Below are 21,768 nucleotides of genomic sequence, written 5' to 3'. Positions count from 1 at the left end.
TATATATATATATATATATATATATATATATATATATATATATATATATATATATATATATATATACATATATATATATATATATATATATATATATATATATATATATATATACATATATATACATATATATATATATATATATATATATATATATATATACATATACATATATATATATATATATACATATACATATACATATATATATATATATATATACATATACATATATATATACATATACATATATATATATATATATATATATATATATATATATATATATATATATATATATATATATATATATATATATATATATATATACATATATATATATATATATATATATATATATATACATATATATATATATATATATATATATATATATATATACATATATACATATATATATACATATATATATATATATATATATATATATATATATATATATATATATATATATATATATATATACATATATACATATATACATATATACATATATGTATATACATATATACATATATATATATATATATATATATATATATATATATATATATATATATATATATATATATATATATATATATATATATATATACATATATACATATACATATATACATATATATATATATTCCTAACTAAGCATCTTTAAAATATTGTGCTATTTCTATAGTCATACATTTCAGCAGATCCCTTTTAAAAAAAGCAGATCCCTTTTAAAAAAAAAGGTTGAAGTTTATTTTTACCACGGTCCAGTCTTCAGTCCTTTCAAAGCTTTACTAACTCTTTAAGTGCACATCAGGGGGAAAAATATTGAAAGCAACCCATGATATGAACCCTTTAAGCTGCTGCGGGTCATGAAGGTCTGCTGAATTATTAATTTCTAACACACACGTGCACAAACCTACAGAGTGCTTTAACTTTAGAAACGCGCCTTTCGTTCATCAATAAGTCAAATGGCAAACAGTTTATCTCCCATCGTCCTCTGGAGTAATGCAGTGTAACAGCTCCACTCTATTCTTTTGGCTGAGAGAGCGAAATAAAAATATATATGTTAATATTTCATAGTCACTTGAACCGTGCGTGCAGGGAACAGCAGCGGCTGTGAAACTCCCACTGAACTGCCGTCCCGCAGGACAGAGGCAACTAAAAGACCAGAACTTCATCTCAACTTGAGCAAGAGGACAACTGGAGATAACTCTGGGGAAACAACTTAAAATTATGGATAAGACCATGAAGACAAGCACTCAACTTCTGTACACTATTGCCAATGAATACTGGTACAAAATAAAAATAAAATGTATTTAATCAATAGCGTATCCATCAAGTTTTTATATATAAATACATTTTTATTATAATAAATATGCAATAGACTGTATTTATTTTCTTTTTTAATAATTGAAAACTGTATTATTGTATTTAATATAATTAATGATTAATTATAAAAATATATATTTATTACAATTTAATTCAAACAGGATTTTAAGTATTATAAATAAGTAGCAGAATGTTTCTTTTTTTTTATAAAAATTAAAATTATTCAGATTTTTTCAATTTATTGTGATCTACCCCTCCATCTGGATGATGGCTTGGAGCTTTGACAAACATAAATGCAGTGGTTAAATTCTGCTTCTTTCAGCTTCGACTTTTAAAAACAGTCAAATCTATTCTATCTAGATTAAATTTTGAAAAAATAATCCATGTTTTTATTACCACTAGTATGGACTATTGTAACTCGCTATACTTTGGGATAAGTCAGAAAACCTTGTCCCATTAACAATTAGTTCGAAATGCTGCTGCAAGGCTTTTAACATGTACCAAGAAACATGACCACATTACACCAGTTTTACACTCTTTGCACTGGTTGCCTGTGCACTATTGTGTCACTTTCTTGGTATTTAAATCTCTAAGTGGCCTGGCTTTCCCAGTGATGGATTGCAGTTGGCGGGTCATTCCACTGTGGCGACCCCAGTTTAATAAAAGGGACTAAGCTGAAAAGAAAATGAATGAATGAATGAATGAATGATTGAATGGCCTGGAACCTTCCTATCTGTCAGACATGTAGATTGAGCATCAGCCTGGTCGGTCTCTTCGGTCATCTAACCAGAAATTGCTATGCATCCTTAAGTTGAGGCTGAAATGCAGGGATGACCGTGCCTTCGCAGTAGCTTCTCTGCCTCTCTGTATTAGATCTGTTTCATCTCTGTCTGTTTTAAATCTAGGTTGAAAACGTACCTCTTTGATTTGGCATTTTATCAATGAAAATTGCCCGTTTTAGTTATAATTTCATATTTTTTTCTTTGTTTTGATGTGTATTGTGCAGCACATTGTCAACCTCTGATTGTGTTTAATAGTGCTATATAAATAAAATTGTCATCTGACAAAATATATCTTCAAAATGTAATATTATTATTATTGTTGTTGTTGTCGTTGTCGTCGTCGTCGTCGTTGTTGTTGTTGTTGTTGTTGTTGTTGTTGTTGTTATTATTATTATTATTATTATTATTATTATTATTATTATTATTATTATTATTATTCATTTGGAGTAACAGTACACTGTAAGAAAAAATCCAATTTAGTGTATTTATTTATATTTATTTAATCAATAGTGCATCAACAAAGATGTTATATTTTTATAAATGCATTAAAATTGAAATATAAAAATATATATATAGTTAATTAGTATTAATTAGTAATACAAAATGATTTATTACAATTTAATTACAATTGGATTATAAGTATAATATAAGCAAATATCCATAGTGTATGTATGTGAATAAGTGTGTATAGATGTTACCCAGGGATGGGTTACAGCTGGAAGGGCATCCACTACATAAAACTTATGCTGGATAAGTTGGTGGTTCATTCCGCTGTGTTGACCCCAGATTAATAAAGGGACTAAGCCGAAAAGAGAATGAATGAATGAATGAATGAATGAATGAATATTATTATTATTTCTGATTTCTTATTAACTTCAAATAACGTTACAGTAAAAAAAAAATAAATAAACATCACTTTTTCATACAAGCAAAACTTGTTGTAACAAATATCAAAGTTCCATAATGTAATAAAAATGCACGAATAAATGAAAAAAATACAACAACTCATAAATCATAAAATCTGGAATACTGTTAACTTATGGATATTCTATACAATGTAATGTATAATGTAATGTATATTAATGTAATGTATATTAATGCATGATCCACCCATTGTATTTAACATAGAACTGTTCATCCATCCATCCATCCATCCACCCATGATCTAAACGCATTTATACTTAAAAAGTTAATAGTAACGTTGCATTTAGCACACTACCAGACAAAAGTCTTGTTACCTATCCAAGTTATTGGAACAACAAATAATAACCTGACTTCTACTTGATCATTTGGTATCAGAAGCAGCTTATATGAAAGATAAAGGCCTCTAGATTATGCTTATTTTACCAAAATAAAATATGGTCATACCTTGTATTTTAATTATTTAATTATGACAGTAAGGTCTGACTTTGCTTAGACAAAAGTCTTGTCACTTAACAGAAATAATGTACAGTGTACAATATAAAGTCATAAAGGAAAAGAATGAATATTGTGTATGACTCCCATGAGCTTGGAGGACTGCATCCATACATCTCTGCAATGACTCAGATTAATGACTTATTAATAAAGTCATCTGGAATGACAAAAAAAAGTGTTCTTGCAGGACTCCCAGAGTTCATCAAGATTCTTTGGATTCATCTTCAATGCCTCCTCTGTCTTACGCCAGACATGCTCAACAATGGTCATGTCTAGTGACTGGGCTGGCCAATCCTCCAGCACCTTGACCTTCTTTGCTTTCAGGAACTTTGATGTGGAGGCTGAAGTATAAGAAGGAACGCTATCCTGCTGAAGAATTTGCCCTCTCCTGTGGTTTGTAATGTAACGGGCAGCACAAAAGTCTTGATACCTCAGGCTGTTGGTGTTGCCATCCACTCTGCAGATCTCTCCCACGCCCCCATACTGAATGTAACCCTAAACCATGAATTTTCTTTCACCTAACTTGACAGATTTCTATGAGAATTTTGGGTTCAAGTGGGTTCCAATAGGCCTTCTGCAGTATTTGTGATGATTGGGATGCAGTTCAACAGATGATTCATCAGAAAAATCTACCTTCTGCCGCTTTTCCAAATGATGAACTAGAAGTTAGTATTTATTTCTCTTACGTCTGGGTCTGACGAAAAGAAGTAGTGTATACTGTATTTCCACTAAACTGCTCTCCAATCCACTCTCACCTCCTATTTAAGATGTTGTTAATCTAGCTTTGTGAACAGGAACGTCCTAATACAGTCCCTGCACACAGCAAGCATGTGACCCTTTAACCCGTGTAATCGCATTGTTTCTGAGCTCTGAATGAACAACCGTCTCTGAAATGTCCTGATACATGAAAGAATCTCTCTCTGTTTAAGAAGCTTTGAGAAAAAAAAATTTGCCTATTTGTGCTCTTGTGTGAAGCGTCTGACGGTGTATAAAGCATATTTAGATCAGATTACTTGATCTCTCAGGTGAGAAATACAGATTTTTTTTCTTTTTGGTATTAAAAAGTCATGCATTATGAAGCTCACTCTATTATAACCCAGCCACATTACAGCTGACACACTAGTCATTCTAACATGAATCAAATATTTTCTAAACTTACGAACAAAAAATATATATAAATGAATTAGGTTCAGTTCAATCAAGTTCTTAGAGCAGCCGTCTGTAGTATTGGTAACCAAGTAACCAACAGTATTGGTCTTGTGTGTGTAATGTTTTCTACGTCAGAGTTTATTCAGCTAACGTGTTTTCATCTTCCATTTTTCACATGACCCTTTTTCCCACAACCTCAAGGAAGCGTAGATCAATCAAAAAAAAAAGAACCACATGAAGTGATGAAGTGAAAATAGCTCATGATACAAAATATATAGGCCCCATTAGAATTACACTGAATACTGTATGTTTCAAATGGAGAAACATTTAGACAGACTCAGCATTGCTATTATAAACTGTAGCTGTCATGAGTCAAATGTGTTTTAGCTCACCAACTCTGACTGGAAGAGCTGTGGTATAAACATTATGCTGTTGATATTACTGTTTTAAAAGGGGGAGGGGCTATTAAACATGCCCCACCCTGTCATCATGTATTAATTGAATGTCACATCTCAAACAAAGCTATGCATTTAAAGACATTTAAGTGGACCTTTAAATTAATATTACACAATACCATATCTCCAATTTATGTTCAGTAGTCATTTTTTTCTCCATTCGCAGCAGTTTAAATCTTTCAGCTCCTTGGGGTGCTCATTAGAGACGAAGAAAGAGAAAGCGGTGGGCGTTTCATTTCTAACCAGGTTCCAGTTTACTGACTAGCACAACAGCCCTGGTTGTGACTCAGCAAAATGAAGGCACAGAAATAGCAGTGACATGACAGACAAAAAAAAGGCACATTTAAGACAACATGGAGCGTACAGTTTCACACAGGCTTCTACTGTTGCCTGGGCAGGTAGAGTAATGCTGACATTTCATGGAGGAAAGGATTTGAACAAAAACATGTTGTGCTACCGAGACACTGCTGTATTGTTAAAAAGCTGTTTACAAACGAATAGTTCGATAATATGAAAAAGGCATGCATGCACAGAAGGATGGAAGGACCATTCATTCGCTCAATAATTAATTAATTAATTAATTCATTCATTCATTCATTCATTCGGCTTAGTCTCTATTTCAGAGATCACCACAGCGGAATGAACCACCAACTATTCCAGGATGTTTTATGCAGCAGATGCCCATCCAGCCGCAAGCCAGAACTGGGAAACACCCATACTCTCACATTCACACACACACTATGGTCAACTTAATTTGTTTAGTTCACCTACAGTGCATGTCTTTGGAATGTGGGGGAAACCGGAGCACCTGACACAACACGAGGAGAACATGCAAATTCCACACAGAAATGTTGCCTTAAAATGATTTCAGTTTATGGGTTCACTCACTTTTTTAAGTAAAGTATCTAATCATTTTTTTTCAGTGTAATAAATGCAAAACAAATTTAAACGGAATAAGAATATAAATAATATAATCAGCATGAATCAGAAACTTTAGCCACAGCTGATTGTTTAACTGCATTTTGCAACTCAAATTGGGTATTTTCATATGCAGGGATCCCAAAAAGCCAAGAAAGGTTTTAACTTATGACAGAAAAGGTAAACATGTTGATGTTTCTCCAGAAGAATTCTTAAAAACTTCATTTGCAGCCTAACTGCATGTTCCATCTGTGTTCATTCAAACCATTGTACATTCTTTTACAGGAATTATTTTATTTATTTGTTTTTCAGTTATTGGACTCATTTTATTTTGCCTTAAAAAAGCAATAACAAAATGAAATGTTGCTAATTCTGTTCAATTTGGTTTTGGTACCTTAAAGGTATATATTTATACTTAAAAGTACAATTGTGTACTTTATAGAAACTTAAAAGTATGAAAGTATACACTTTAGGTACAAAAATGTTCTATTAGAGGAATTACCAACCTATGTCACACATGATGTCCCACGGGTTCCCGGTTGCAATAGTAAACCTGTTGTGTTGTGCGGTAGGATGCCAAATTTGACATTTGACTTTTTACCGTACACTACACTGCTTTTAAAGCCAAGTGCAGACGTCTTTGGCTAAAAGGGAGCTGAATGGAGTGAGGACCTAATTAAAAATGCTCGACTCTGCAGTTCTCACTTCATATCAGGTAAGTTCACGCTATGCTGAATCATACACATTACTCATTTTTGATTGCAGCAATGATTTCAGCAAAAAAGGTTAAATATGGGTAATTAAACTGTGATCACTGAATGCTTAGAATGAAATGTAAAAATATAAGTTCACACACCCTGCCGGACAGGTGCAGTTCGCTGTCACAAATCAGTTGTTTTGCTTTTTGATGATTAGCCAAGCCTAGTTCCATCTTCTTTCCTTGCCTTTGGCTAGGCAGAACCTCAGTTTTTAGCACTACAAAATTTTGAATCTGGTAATCATGGAAATTTATTTCTTGCACATGACCACACAGAACAAAATTGTTGGCATCCAAAGACTTGTAGGTCTTTAACTTCTCTCTTGTAAAATCACTTGATGTTTCAATGAGATAGTTGTATATTTGGGGCTGGATGCTTGACCATTTCATCTTATCCAATATCCATTGGGAGGGTGCTATCGCAAATAGACCTGTCAGATGAACGCCGCTCACTTTAACGTTAATTTTGCCATATAACTGTGCTTATCACTGGGTGACAAGCTTTTATAATACGCTGAAAGCATTGTGTAAATAATATATATAATATGTAATCAATATAACTTATTTCTAAGACAACAACAAACTCTGTACTTCATCGGATGTCATTCCCTCGCTCTAAATGCTAGTGCTCCCGTTTTTTTTCTGCAACCTTGCTTCACGCGCATCCTGAATGTTTACAAACTACTAATTCATCTATAAGGTACTAATGTGCACCTGTAAGGTCCAAAAGTGCATTTTTTTGTAAAGATGCCACCCCAGTGACAGCTTTTGTACTTTATTCTGAGAGAGCAGTTGTCATGAATACCACAATAAAATGACCCCAACTACATTTATTAAAGTCCCTGTAAAATCAAAGTTATTTTTTTTTAGATGTTATTATTATATTATTTAGAAGTTAGTATGTTAGTCTTATCAACATGTATATGCTAGTGTGCTCAAAGAATTCATTCATTCATTTTCTTTTTGGCTTAGTCCCTTTTTTAATCTGGGGTTGCCACAGCGGAATGAACCGCCAACTTATCCAGCACATGTTTTACGCAGCGGATGCCCTTTCAGCCGCAACCCATCTCTGGGAAACATCCATACACACTCACTCATACACTTTGGACAATTAAGCCTACACAATTCACATGTACCGCATGTCTTTGGACTGTGGGGGAAACCAGAGCACCCGGAGGAAACCCACACGAACGCAGGGAGAACATGCAAACTCCACACAGAAACGCCAACCGACCCAGCCGAGGCTCGAACCAGCGACCTTCTTGCTGTGAGGCGACAGCACTACCTACTGCGCCACTGCGTCGCCTCCTTATATCATGTTTTCATTTTATTGTTTTGATATTGAAACAGCGTAGCCAGGGTGAGCAAATCCAAACTCCTCGAGAGTTTGTTTTCCATATCAAACTTGCAAAGTCTCAACTTAAGGAAAGGGTGCAGGATCTTTGTGCACTTAATATTGAGGAAAAAGCCCCAATCAAATAGGCGAATGTCTGCTGCCACACCTCTGTTTTCAGATGTCTCCGCTTTCCCCCATCCACACTGACATGGAGCAGCAGTGTTTTAAAATGAAAACGGACTCTTCGGCATTTTCAAAAAGCTCCGTTTTTGGTGCTCGAAATCTCAGAGGTAGTGTGGACAGAAGGCATAACCATAGCAAAAACTTTGCGTTTCAAAACTAAAGTGCATTAGTGTAAACAGGGCCTACATTTGAAACTCTCCCCCTTCACACTGTTTTAAGGGACAAAGGGAAGGGGTAGGGTTAAAAAGACAGAATTGGTATTGGGCTTTAGGTTCAACTACCATTACACACGAAAAACTAGTCTGCCCTTGACATTGGAGGTAATATTTTAATACGCTTATATGTAATAAGTTTGAAAGTCCTCCTTAAGTTAACTTCTGTATGGAGACACCAACTTCACACTTCCAGCACCTTTACCAAAAAAAAAAAAAAGTTTTAATAATCCTAATGCTAGGAAACCCAAGGATGTCTGTGACATTTTCGCCAATTATATTCAGCGGAGAGTCCTTCGCTTTGTTTTAGCTCATATGCATTGACATTCAGGACTGAATAAATTCTGATACAGTAATTATCTGAATATTTCTCCTGACAATGAGATCATGTTTCCACAGCCTCTTGTTCTTTTTTTTTCTTCCTGCTTTCTAAATTGTCTGTTTGATGTGTGAGTCTGGCTGTCACATCATTTGTTTACTTTTTCGTCTGCACTTATGTTAATTAAATTTGGTTTCGCAGATCGCCCACCGAATCCTCCGAGAGGTTGCTTACAAGGAGACAGAGAGACAGAAAGAGAGAGAGAGAGAGAGATTTCGCACTTCCTAATGAGCCTGAAGCCTCTTGCAGGGCTATGGGATGTATACGGGTTGGAAGAGCTTTTTTAGTGTCAGCTTTTTAAAAGCGCACAGGCCTGGAGGGATCCCTCATTCCTTTTCTCAGTTACACAGCATCCCCCGGCGTTTCCTGTAACCTCACATCTATATTCTTCTGTTTTTCCCTCTTTGTTTGCTTTAGTTCCAAGTCAAAACCCATTTCAGGATAATATTTGCCTCAGAGGAAGGGGCAGATGTCAATTAACATCAATGGTGTTTTTTCTTCTATCATTTTTTTATTCATTCATTCATCCATCCATTCATTCATTCATTTATTCATTCATTTTTCTTTGGTTTAGTCCCCTATTTATCAGCATAATGAACTGCCAAAGTATCCAGCATATGTTTCTTCACGCAAGGAATGCCCTTCCAGCCACAACTCAGCACTTGGAAAAACTTATACACTCTCGCACTCATACACTATGGCCAATTTAGTTCATTCAATTCACCTATAGCGCAGGTTATTGGATTTGTAGGTGAAACCAGAGAACCTGAAGGAAACCCACACCAACACGGGGAGAACATGCAAACTCCACACAGAAACGCCAACTGACCCAGCCGGAGCTCGAACCAGCAACCTTCTTGCTGTGAGGTGTCAGTGCTAACCACTGAGCCACTGTGCCATCCTATAAATTTTTCACCCAGAATATTTTTTAAAAAGCATAATTTAATGTATTACAAACAATGAACAAAGAATTCTTAAATGGGAGATGGAGAGATCTGAAGGAAAGTTTGTCTCATATTGGCCACCTTTTTTTGCTAAATAGTAGTTAACGTAATCAACCGTGTTAACAGCCAGTGCAATACAAACACAATGACTAGTGTTTACAAGAACATATTTTTTTAATTTATTTATTTTTTACAAAACTGTATTGTGTAGAAGTGTATTATGTTGCTAAAAATTTCTGTTAGAAAATCTGCTCTTTTTGCCAAATAAAACAGTTGAAAATTTAAGATTTAATATATATATATATATATATATATATATATATATATATTTATATGTATATATAATGTATAATGTCATCTTTACTGATTAATTGAACTACAAAAATGTATTCAGTATGTTCAGTTTAATTGAAGAAAATGTGGAAACTGATTGCACGTAGTTTCTTATGTTTACATTACTTAAATTGTCTGATTAACAGTGTTGAGACTAATAGCATTTAGGATGTTAGTTGAACATAGTATAACAGTATTAGTTAAATAGAGGTAATAAAGTAATCTTACTTTTAAACCTTAGGTTACTAAATATTCAAGAGTATGTTAACTTAAGAATTTACATTAAACTAACTTGATCTTTACCAATTAGTTAACTTGGGAAGTGTTAGGTTTTTTACTTTTAGGCAATAATTAACCTTAACTAAAGAAGTTTATTTTGCAAAAATAAGGTTTCGAAACTTTTTTTAAGTAACTGAACATGTTACAATTTACAGTGTAATATTAGTAGTAATATAGTTTATATTAATAATAATATAGTTTATATTTTATATATTGATCAATATTACCAGTAATTATTACAATTTTTTACTCACATTTCATTTTAGAAATGAATGTGCTGTACCATGCCCAATAATTAAATTGTTTTTTTTTTTATGCTTTTTGGACCATCACATATTAACAATAAGACCTGTTTTATAAAACTTTCAGAATTTTCCCATAAATGTATTATATTTCAGTGGTCCACAACCCCCTGGCCGCAGACCAGTAGCAGTCTGTGGGTCAATTGATACCGGGCCACAAGAAATCATTAATTATTTCCATTTTATTTATTATCTAAGTTTGGAAACACTTTTATTTTGAAAAATGACCATATTCTTTCAGTTAAATCTCGTCACTTAAGCGCCAAAATTTTAACCCACACTCTAGCAAAATAAGTAAGAAACAGACATCTTTGGAAAGTTTCTTTGCGAAGGGGAAAACGCCCAGTGATCGATCCACAAACTGCCATGGAATGGATCCACAATCCATTTGTCAACAAATCAGGTGAAACCAGCATGTCTGTGCAAGAAAAAGATCAACTGCTGTAGATCGCAAATGATGGCGGCCTTAGGGGCCGTTTACATATCACGCCTTTTCCACGCGTTAGTTCGTTATTTTCATATTGGGAGCGAAACGCTTGCACCATCCAGGCAATAATTTCCAGAACAGAGGTCCCAAACACTGCAGTGCTTTTTAGGTTTCTCCATAAATAAAACTATTATCAGAGTTGTAGCAATGTACATCTGGGCCGTGGTTAAATTGTCAAGCTTTGATCGGTCCATGGTGATAAAATGGTTGGGGACCACTGTCATATATCAAAGAAAATGTGAGAATGCCAGCTTTAATTTGACATATGGCACACTGTCAAGATAATTATGGTTCAGAGATGTGTTGTAGTTTTAAATATAGGCTTATCTTCAAATTGGATTTTCTCAAAAAAGATTATTTTCTGAGTCTGAAGTAAAGCAAAGATTTGACATAGATGACCTCAGTCAATATTAATGAAATCAGGGTTATATTTTCACAGAACATTTACACAAAAAACATTCTGGGTTTCACACTATGGCTATAAAATTAGAGACCAGTTGGTAATTCTCTGGAAATACAATTTACAGTTTCAGTATAACATATTTTTTTTCTTAGTTGCCTTTTTCTACAAGTACTGCTGGCATTTCTAATAAAAGTAAAGTAAAAGTACTGTCGTTTAGAGCATAAAAAAAAAACTGTGTCAAAACTACAAATGATACCAAAACAATCCTTACATTTGAACTTGAACAGAGTTAAGAAATCAATATTTCCTGGAATAAGCCTGATTGTCAATTACAACAAATAAAAACATTTGCTATTTTGACCAATTGCATGTACTTGCAAACATGTACTTAATAAAGCAATTTAATCAGGAGAAAAAGAGAATTTACAAGTGGTCTAATTTGTTTATTTATTTAGTCTCTACTGCTTAATGCATAGATTTTTATGAAATTCAAACAAGCAAAAAAAAAAATAAATAAATAAATAAAAAAATAAATAAAATAAAATAAAATGAAAAAAAAATAAATAAAATAAAATAAAGTAAAATAAAATAAAATAAAATAAAATAAAATAAAATAAAATGGTTTTTTTTGCCAGTAACTTAGCAGATTTAGGCCTGTCATCTGCGACTAACACCACTAGTAGGTGTCGGCAATAACTTAATTATTAAAAAACTATTAAACTTATTAAAGAAACCTGGCCTTGGGCAACAGTGGACATTTCAGCACAACAACGACCCAAAATACATAGCAAAAGTGGTAAATAAATGTTTAGCAGACAAAAAAAAGAATGTTTGCAGTGGCCTAGCCAGAGTCCTGACATAAATCCAATTAAGAATCTGTTGAGGCAACTAAAGATCACAACGGTACAACAAAAAAGTCTACAATGAATTAACAACCTTGGATATCATGACGGGTTTCTCTTTGAAGCTGTTATTTTGTAAATGACTTCAGGAACGCTTTTTATAATGGAAGAGTTTGCTCACCTCTGCCAGTGCTGTAGTGCTGGAGTTTGTCACTGTACACCGCCTCCTTATTGTAAGCTCGTTTTCTTTGAGAGAAAGACAGAGAGAAGCATGCAATTTTAAAAACATAGCTAATAAAGGAATTTGTCGCTGAATCTGAGGAATCTGAGTCGCTGTATCACCTTATGAGTGTCTAATATTTATTAATTATTGTAAGGACTTTTTTTTTGACAAACAAAATACATAGCAATACATACAATCAGTAAGGGGCAAACACTTTTCCACACAACTGTAGATGTTTGATCAGACAAGGAAGTAAAAAAACTGGTCCAAATTGAAGCTTGTTCTGGTAAAACACCAGAACTGAGTAACACAGTAACTGAACATTTTACTTCTTATTTGTGTCATTTAACAGTTTTTTTAGTCAATAGTTGATGCAACAACACTAGAAAGTTAGTTTTAGATCCAAATTTTATTTTTTGTCTGACTAAAAGTGGAGTAAGAAAACCAAACTCTTAGTTGGGCTGGTTTTGCATACAGTTGTGTCTGGGGGTTTGGAGAAGCCTTTTTGTGGTCCAATTCTTTTATTTTCTGGATTAAAAGCTTGAATTGCTTACTGTTTACAGGAATTGCATCACCTCACCCATCATTACCGTTAGCCTACAGCAAAGAACTGACTCGGATAAAGACCAATTTATCAGCAAGAGGAGATGCTTTACTCTTGAGGAGAGCTAGTGGCTAAACTGAGAGTCGCTGCAAGCAGAGAGCTTTAAAATACAGCATGACACTAACAGATCACTGGAAAATGTAACACCCTTATATGTACTATGATGTTACATAAAACATTTTTATGTTCATAATGATTTTTTTTGTTAAAATTAATATTAATTAAAAGATTAAACAATTTGTACATTTATTTGTACGATTACAAAACTGTACATAAGAAAAAACAAATGTATTCATTCAATAAAATAAATAATACACAGTTTGCATAAAGTGTAAGACATATTTAGTTTAACATTATACTAAAACTGCATAATGAAATACAAATATTTTTTTTAATAAAAAAAAAAAATAAAAAATAAAATAAAATTAAATTAAAAAAAAAATAAATAAAATAAAATAAAATAAAATAAAATAAAATAAAATAAAATAAAATAAAATAAAATAAAATAATAAATAAAATAAAAAAAAATTAAAAAAATAATAAAATAAAATAAAATAAAAGGAATTAAAGTAAAGTAAAAGTAAAGTAAAGTAAAGTAAAGTAAAAGTGTGTGGGGGTTTTTTTCAGGTAACTTAGCAGTTTTAGGCCTGTCATGTGTGACTAACACCACTAGTAGGTGGTGGCATTTAATTGAATTATTTTAAAAAAGACTATTAAATTATACAAATAAAATAAAAAATACAAAACTGGTAAATAAATGGTTAGCAAAAAATAAAAATAGAATGTTTTGCAGTGGCCCAGCCAGAGTCCCGACATTAATCCAAAAGAGAATCTATATAGCTAAAGATCAGGATGATGACTAGAGTTTAAAGAGCTGGAGCTCATCGCTAAAGATCAATGGGGAAAAATACCAGTGGAGAGATGAAAAAAGCTAATCAGCAACTATAGCAAGCATTTGATTGCTGTAATAGCCAATAAAAGCTTTTCTATTGATTATTGAGAATAAACTTGAACATGCCACTTTTTGTTCAAATACAAGTAATATTTTTTTCCACTATAATGCTTCTTGTACATCATTGTTTTATCTTTTAGGAGAAGCCTGTGTCATTTTTGGTTGGATAAAAGTAACTTTACGTCAGAATTTCCCATAGTAATGCAGAAATAATTTTGAGGTTGACTGTATATAGTATTTAGCTGCAGACTTAAATCTGGCTTTTCATCCTTGTGTGCACATGCAGCAGTCATGCGTCTGGCTTCATAATGGCAAACTCACCTTCGACAGACTATAGATATGGCCACCAGAGACACGATGAAGACCACTCCAGCCGCGGCCGAGCCCGCAATCAGTGGCAACTGCTCCCTCAGCTCTGATTTATAGTCGTCTAGACAGAGAGAGACAGGATGCATTAGGCTACAGAAATAACTGAAATGGTCGCTGCCTATAGAGATGAAACGGGGGGATGAAAGAACGTAAACAAAACATTTCAAGAACACCTTTTCAGGGAAGCGTTTCAGGACTGCATGAATAGAAGAATGAAAGAAAAACAGGGGACATTCAGCCTGGCTAACAGCGAGGAAGTGTGAGCTTGGAGTGAAACGGAGGAGAATAAAGAGAGAGGGAGATGGATAATAGAGTGATACAAAAAGAAGCGCTGAAACAGGTAATGCTAATGCCTAGCGCTGACAGATGTCAGCTGAGAAAGAGTGATGGAAATGGATAGACGGAATGAAAGGAGGGATGGAAAAACACTTAAGGTACACAGGCGACTGACAGCGACTGGTGGAGTGTGTGCGTGAGTGATGTGCGAGGCCAATCAGCAAGGCTAATCCTCACCGTCACAGTTGGAAAACAAGAAAGAAAAGGATGGAATGTTCTTTGTCGATGTTCAGACACAGCCGAACCCTTGACTAGCGCATGAATACACTGGAAAGCAAACATCTGTGCGCTTTGAGAGCGTAGCATGCTAAGCTACCAGCTACTTATGGTTTTAAGTAGCTAAATTGCGGTCACGCTAGTTCTGAAAAGCTAAAATAGAGATCATAAAAAAGACATCATTTGAAGATAGCTGCGGGAAACGAGTAAGAGGTGGCAAGATGAAAACACAGAGGGAGAGACTGATAAACATCATTATTTGTCATTATGTGTATGGCAGACAGATCTAATCTCTTGTAAAACCTGCTAGCTACACGAAGCTGCATGTAAACAAAGCTTAACAACTACAAAAATGTCAGTTACTTGTGACTTTCTTGGCTTTCTGTTTACATCTGCTGCACTATAATGCATATATCATTCAAAAAGGTAACACTTTACTTGAAGGTGGTGTTCATAAACGTTTTATGAAACATGACACATGTCAAGAATATTAATGATATGTTATGCATGCTTATGACAACTGTCATTCGCTCAGTTATGTCATTTTAAATGCAAAGATAACATCGTTTGAGATATCTTTAAGATAATTTTACATGACCAAATGCATCATACCCTGTCTTAATCACTATAACTTGATATTATCAAGACAACATAACTTGTCATAAAACTTGTCTAAACATGATCGCCATGGGGCCAATATAATTGTGTCAGGAATATTTTTTTGCTCACTTATTTTCAGTGAAACAAAATGAATTTGCCATTACATTTTTTTTGTTGATTTTTATTTTTTACTCTGTGGAAGTTTTAATGACAAATTCATTTTGTTCCACTGAACATACAGTACAACGAGCAGGGAAAAAAATATGTCAGTTATGATGGCCTCATGACAATCATGTTTATGCCAGATTTATGACAAGTTATATTGTTATGGTCAGTGTTGGGGAAAGTTACTTTTGAAGTTAATACATTACAATATTCAGTTACATCTCAAAAAAGTAACTAGTTGCGTTACTTATTTACTTTTTTATGGAAATTAATGCATTACGTTACTTTTTCATACCTGCCTGAGGCTTGATTTCTTTCAGAAATTGCAGTGGGTTTTTTTAATAGAGGAATATAAAGACACATTGTAAAACATACACTTTCAATTATCTTAAAATTAAAAAAAAAACACTCATTTACAAAAAATTATTAGAATAATGTTACATTCTAAGAACTTCCTAATGCTATACATGCTGTATGTACAGATTAATAAAAATTGAAAGCAATGTGTTTGCTACTTTAGTATTTATGATTTGGTTATGGGTAGGCCCACACGGAATCTGCGCACAGATTTCCGCAGATTTTTAGCCCATCATTGATTTTGTTTATTTATTTGTGTAAATGTGGTTAAAATTCCTATTTATTCAGTTTTTTTATTTTTTTAATTCTACTACTATAGTAATAGTGTGAATAGTTTGCGGTCACCTGTGTGACTTTTTTTTGTTATGTTTGTAGAAAGCAAGTTTTCAAAAGGTCAATTACATTTGTGTGTATAATAAATGTTTTTACAAGTACTATAGCATCCCAAAAGTGTGTCAGACAAGTTTTAACTGAAATGACCTCACAGATAATTTATGCATTAATGCCTTTAAAAGGAAAGCACATGTGTATCAGTATGTTAGATCTATGAAACAGCGTCTCTTAAACATTGGAACAACTCACTACACTGTAAAACCCAATAAGTTAAGGTAACTCAAATCATTTGAGGAAACCGATTGCATCAAACCATTTAAGTTACAAAAACTAATCTCTATGAGTACTGTGAACTTACTTCATTTAAGTTGAAGTAATGAGGAATTTAATTAACTGTTTATTTACTTGTGTAAATATGTGTAAATTTATATTTATTCAGTTCTTAAATTAATTACAGTAATAATATTGACTAATATGAAAATTTTCATGGCGACACGATGGCGCAGTAGATAGTGCTTTCGCCTCACAGCAAGAAGGTCGCTGGCTCGAGCCTCAGCTGGTTCAGTTGGTGTTTTTGTGTGGAGTTTCTCGCGTGGGTTTCCGCCGGGTGCTCCAGCTTCTTGCACAGTCCAAAACATGCGGTATAGTTGAATTGGGTAGGCAAAATTGTCCATAGTGTATGAATGTGTATGGATGTTTTCCAGAGATGGGTTGTGGCTAGGAGGGCATCCGCTGTGTAAAACGTGTTGGATAAGTTGGTGGTTCATTCCGCTGTGGCGACACCGGATTAATAAAGGGACTAAGTCGAAAAGAAAATGAAAGAATGAATGAAAGAATGAATGCCCTCCCAGCCACAACCCATCTCTGGAAAACATCCATATCTGTTTAATGTTCATCATTTTTTATTATTATTATTTTATTTTTTCATATTTATTTTGTGTTGTCACTTGTCACTTTATGTACACTGGAAGCTTCTGTAGCCAAAACAAATTCCTTGTGTGTGTGAAGCACACTTGGCAATAAAACTGATTCTGATTCTGAAAATATTCATATGATTTATTTACAATACAGTTTGTAAAATAATATTTTCTGTCTATTAGTAGAGATATTATATGAGAGACTTGCTTTGTTTACCAAATAAAGTGGATCTAATTAGATTTGCATTATAAACATTAAATAAAATTTAAAAAGGTATTACTTTTTATTTCATATATTAGGGTTCAAGTTATGGTACTCATAACTCATATGCAAAATCATTCCGCATAATCTGCAGATTTTTAACACAATTCTGCACAAAAATAGCAAGAAATGTCCGCAGATTCCACCTGGCCCTACTCATTAACTTCAACACTAAGTTCAAAACTTTTTCCAAATGAGTAGAATTAACTTTTAGTAAATTTGAGTAAACTACACTCATTTCATTTGATAAAATTGACTGGTTTTTCAGTGTACTAACACAACTCACACTGTGCCTTGCTATTTAAATTTGGCACATTGTGACGAAGAAACCTCAGGATGGCAACTGAAGTGTTTGTGGGAGCTTGTAAACAGTGCCTAATGATACAGAGAATGTGCTTTAGAGATGACTTTGTGTTTTCACAATGCTCAATGAAGGGATTGAAGAGCCCAGGGATGAAACAGCAGCCACGTGAACATCCATAAAGACGAATTTAAACCAATAGGAATCACGGCCTGACTCATTAGATATAATAATAATTACCACTAATAAAGTACCTTATTTATTATTATTATTATTATTATTTTATTTTATTTTATTTTTTTTTAATGAGTATGTATTAAAATTCTGCATACAGTATGTGTGTCACTGCACACCAGATTTTAACAACTGCGCTGATGGTGGTTCTTAGCATGCTGGCTAAATCCATAACGGTCAACAGGAAGTAGAGCAGTCTCGCTGATTACTGGGCTTAAACACACCTCATTTAACAGAATCATTTCTTCATCATTACACCTGGCTGTCAGAACAAAAAAGAGAGAGAGAGAGAGTATGAAAGAGAGAGAGAGAGAGACTCCGGGGAGAGCATGTGTTGTGCTTCTAGAGGAGGTGTGTGTGTGACTGTGTGAGGTGGACTTCTCTCCCCTGTGATTGGTGCTAATTGTCGTAACGAATGTCGTGCCATGGCAGAATGCCAGTGGATGTACCCGTTAGCTGGCGCAGAGCGAACGCGGGCTCTAATTACTTTAGTGAGTATGACGGCACGGATCCGCCTGCGCACACACACACAAACAGGGAGTTTTGTCTTCATCAGTGTGACATCACTGTGTTCCATCTGTATCTTCACTTCATTTGTGTTAATGTACTACAAGTATTTGATGATAATTAAAGCTCAATGTATGATTCAGGAGGTAGTTCTGAAGGCAAAAAGGGGTCCAACCCGGTACTAGTAAGGCATACCTAATAAAGTGGCCAGTGAGTGTAGTTCTAGTATGCAAATTGGGATGCAGCAATCAAAATAACAGAAGGTTTATCTTGGAGATGCACAAAATGTTAGGTGCAAAATGTTGCTAGAAATGTCGAGGTCACGGCTTTTATTCCTAGGAAACACATTAACTGACAATACATGGTAAGTCACTCCGAATAAATGTGTTTGGAAAATGCACAAAAGCATTTGTTGTGTGAAAATGCATTAATTATAGTCAAGAAAGAGCATGTACCACACTGTTTAACCACAGGGCTTTGTTCACACATTACACCTGTGTGTCTCTTTGTGTGTGTGTGTGTCCTAGATTGCAAGTACAGTTCAGTTATATTTACACCAGTGTGACAGCAAAGACAAGGAGGGTTGTGTAAAAGATGAAGCATAAAAAATGAAGTGCAAGTGAGCTGGACTAGTAAAATGTGTGTCTGCTTGCGTGCTTGTGTGTATTTGTGTGTGTGTGTGTGTGTGTGTGTGTCTGTGTCTGGCACAGCCATCAGCCAGGACATGCTGGACTACAGATATAGCACCATTAATCAAACTCATGAGAGACACAGAGGTTATGAGGGAGAAAGAAAGTAAAAGAGGTGCTTTTTATGTTTTGTTACTTATTTAAAACAATAAATAAATAAAATAAAACAAACAGTAATATAAAATAAAATAAAATAAAATATATAGTGAAAAAAAAAATAAAATAAAGATGGTTTATTCTGCTGTGGAGACCCCTAATGAAGAAGGAAGTAAGCTGAAGGTAAGTGATAAAAATAAAATAAAGTATAGAGTAAAATAAAAATAATAGCAATACTATACAACATAAAATAAAATAAATAGTGAAATACAATAAAATATACAGTGAAATAAAATAAATAGTAATATAAAACGAAATAAAATAATATAAAATAAAATAAAATAAAATAAAATAAATAAAATAAATAAAATAAAATAAAATAAATAAATAATAAAAAAATAAAATAAAATAAAAAAATAAAATAAATAAATTAAATTAAATTAAATTAAATATATAGTGAAATAAAATAAAATAAAGATGGTTTATTCTGCTGTGGAGACCCCTAATGAAGAAGGAACTAAGCTGAAGGTAAGGTGATAAAAATAAAATAAAGTATATAGTAAAATAAAATTATTAGCAATAAAACATAAAATAAAATAATCAGTGAAATTAAATAAAATATATAGTAAAATAGAATAAAATAAATAGTAATATAATATACAATAAAATATATAGAGAAATAAAATAAAATATATAGTAAAGTAGAATAAAATAAATAGTAATATAAAATAAAATAAATAGTAACATACAATAAAATAAACAGTAAAATAAAATAAAGTATATGGTGAAATAACATAAATAGTAATATAAAAAAAAAATAATAATAATAAAATAAAGTATATAGTAAAATAAAATAAATAGTAATATAATACAAAATAAAATAAAGAGTAAAATAAAATAAAATAAATAGTAATCTAAAATAAAATATAAAGAAAAATAAAATGAAAGATAAGGGTTGTTTATTCTGCTGTAGTGACCCCTAATGAAGAGGGAAGTAAGCTGAAGGAAAGTGAGCAAGTGGTAAAGAAAAAAGTAAAGTAAATAATTAACCAATTAATTACAAAAATAATAATTAAATTTAATTATCAACGGCACCACACGTTGTTTTGTTTTTATTTTGTGTGTGAATGTGTGTAAATGAGCCCTAAGACATAATAAACACATCCAGTCATTTCCACTGAGAATTAAAGCAAAGAATTAAAGAATTAAAGCAAAACAGCAAGAGTAAATTACGTGTTAGACAGTGTAGCAAAACCTGTTGTGAGGAACAAATAAGGTAAAAAGCAAAAAACTAAAAAATAAACATGACATTTTACATAAATAAACAGGCAAATAGATAGATAGATAGATAGATAGATAGATAGATAGATAGATAGATAGATAGATAGATAGATAGATAGATAGATAGATAGATAGATAGATAGATAGATAGATAGATAGATAGATAGATAGATAGATAGATAGAGTTCTCTAGAGTTAATTCCTCTTGTGAACTAAGGAGTTCTGGACACTGAATGACTTCCCTGAGGTACAGTAAAATATAATGCTACATAAATTATTTACAAGCTAGCTTACTGACGACTTTCTGTGACTGAAAGACTGACTCAGAGATTACATGAGATGTTAATTGGTGTTTATTTAGTGCTATATCTTGTAGTAAACAGGAAGGAATGATTATGATAATGAATATCACTCGAGCATTGCTACCAGTTAAAACTGAAGCGTGTCACAGGACTATTGAATTACCGTCCTGATAAAATGGACTGAATTTGAAAGGTGAGACTTCTAATGAAAACGTTTCATTCACCCAGTGTCTGACAGAGCACAGGCTATAAGAATATACAGTACTGGCCACTTTATTAGGTACACCTGTCCAACTGCTCGTTAAAGCAAATTTCAAAGCAAAATGGTGAGTGTATATAGATTTGTTAAAGTTACGGTGTATAAAACATCCACATCATCAAACCAAACCGAAAGGTGCGCACCGAAAATTATACCATTAACACCCAATATGGAACTTTCCACAGATAATGATTAATCTAACATATTTCAGTAATCAATGAGCTAAGCATTCTGGGAAAGCTTGCATGCC

General features: G+C 33.0%; 1 protein-coding gene across 1 annotated transcript in view; it reads right to left on the bottom strand.

The window, feature by feature from the left end:
- Positions 1–21,768, bottom strand: part of LOC130238455 (ephrin type-B receptor 1-B) — a 295,859-nt gene that overhangs the window by 47,898 nt on the left and 226,193 nt on the right. The window contains exons 8-9 of the mRNA XM_056469487.1: positions 14,616–14,724; positions 12,697–12,761 (exon numbers count right to left, since the gene is read on the bottom strand). Coding sequence (XP_056325462.1) covers positions 12,697–12,761; positions 14,616–14,724 — 174 coding nt within the window. The remainder of the gene's footprint in view (positions 1–12,696; positions 12,762–14,615; positions 14,725–21,768) is intronic.

Source organism: Danio aesculapii, chromosome 2, assembly GCF_903798145.1.
Source record: "Danio aesculapii chromosome 2, fDanAes4.1, whole genome shotgun sequence".
Lineage (NCBI taxonomy): Eukaryota > Metazoa > Chordata > Actinopteri > Cypriniformes > Danionidae > Danio > Danio aesculapii.
The sequence above is the reverse complement of the archived record's forward strand: the minus strand, read 5'-3'. Positions and strand labels throughout refer to the sequence as shown.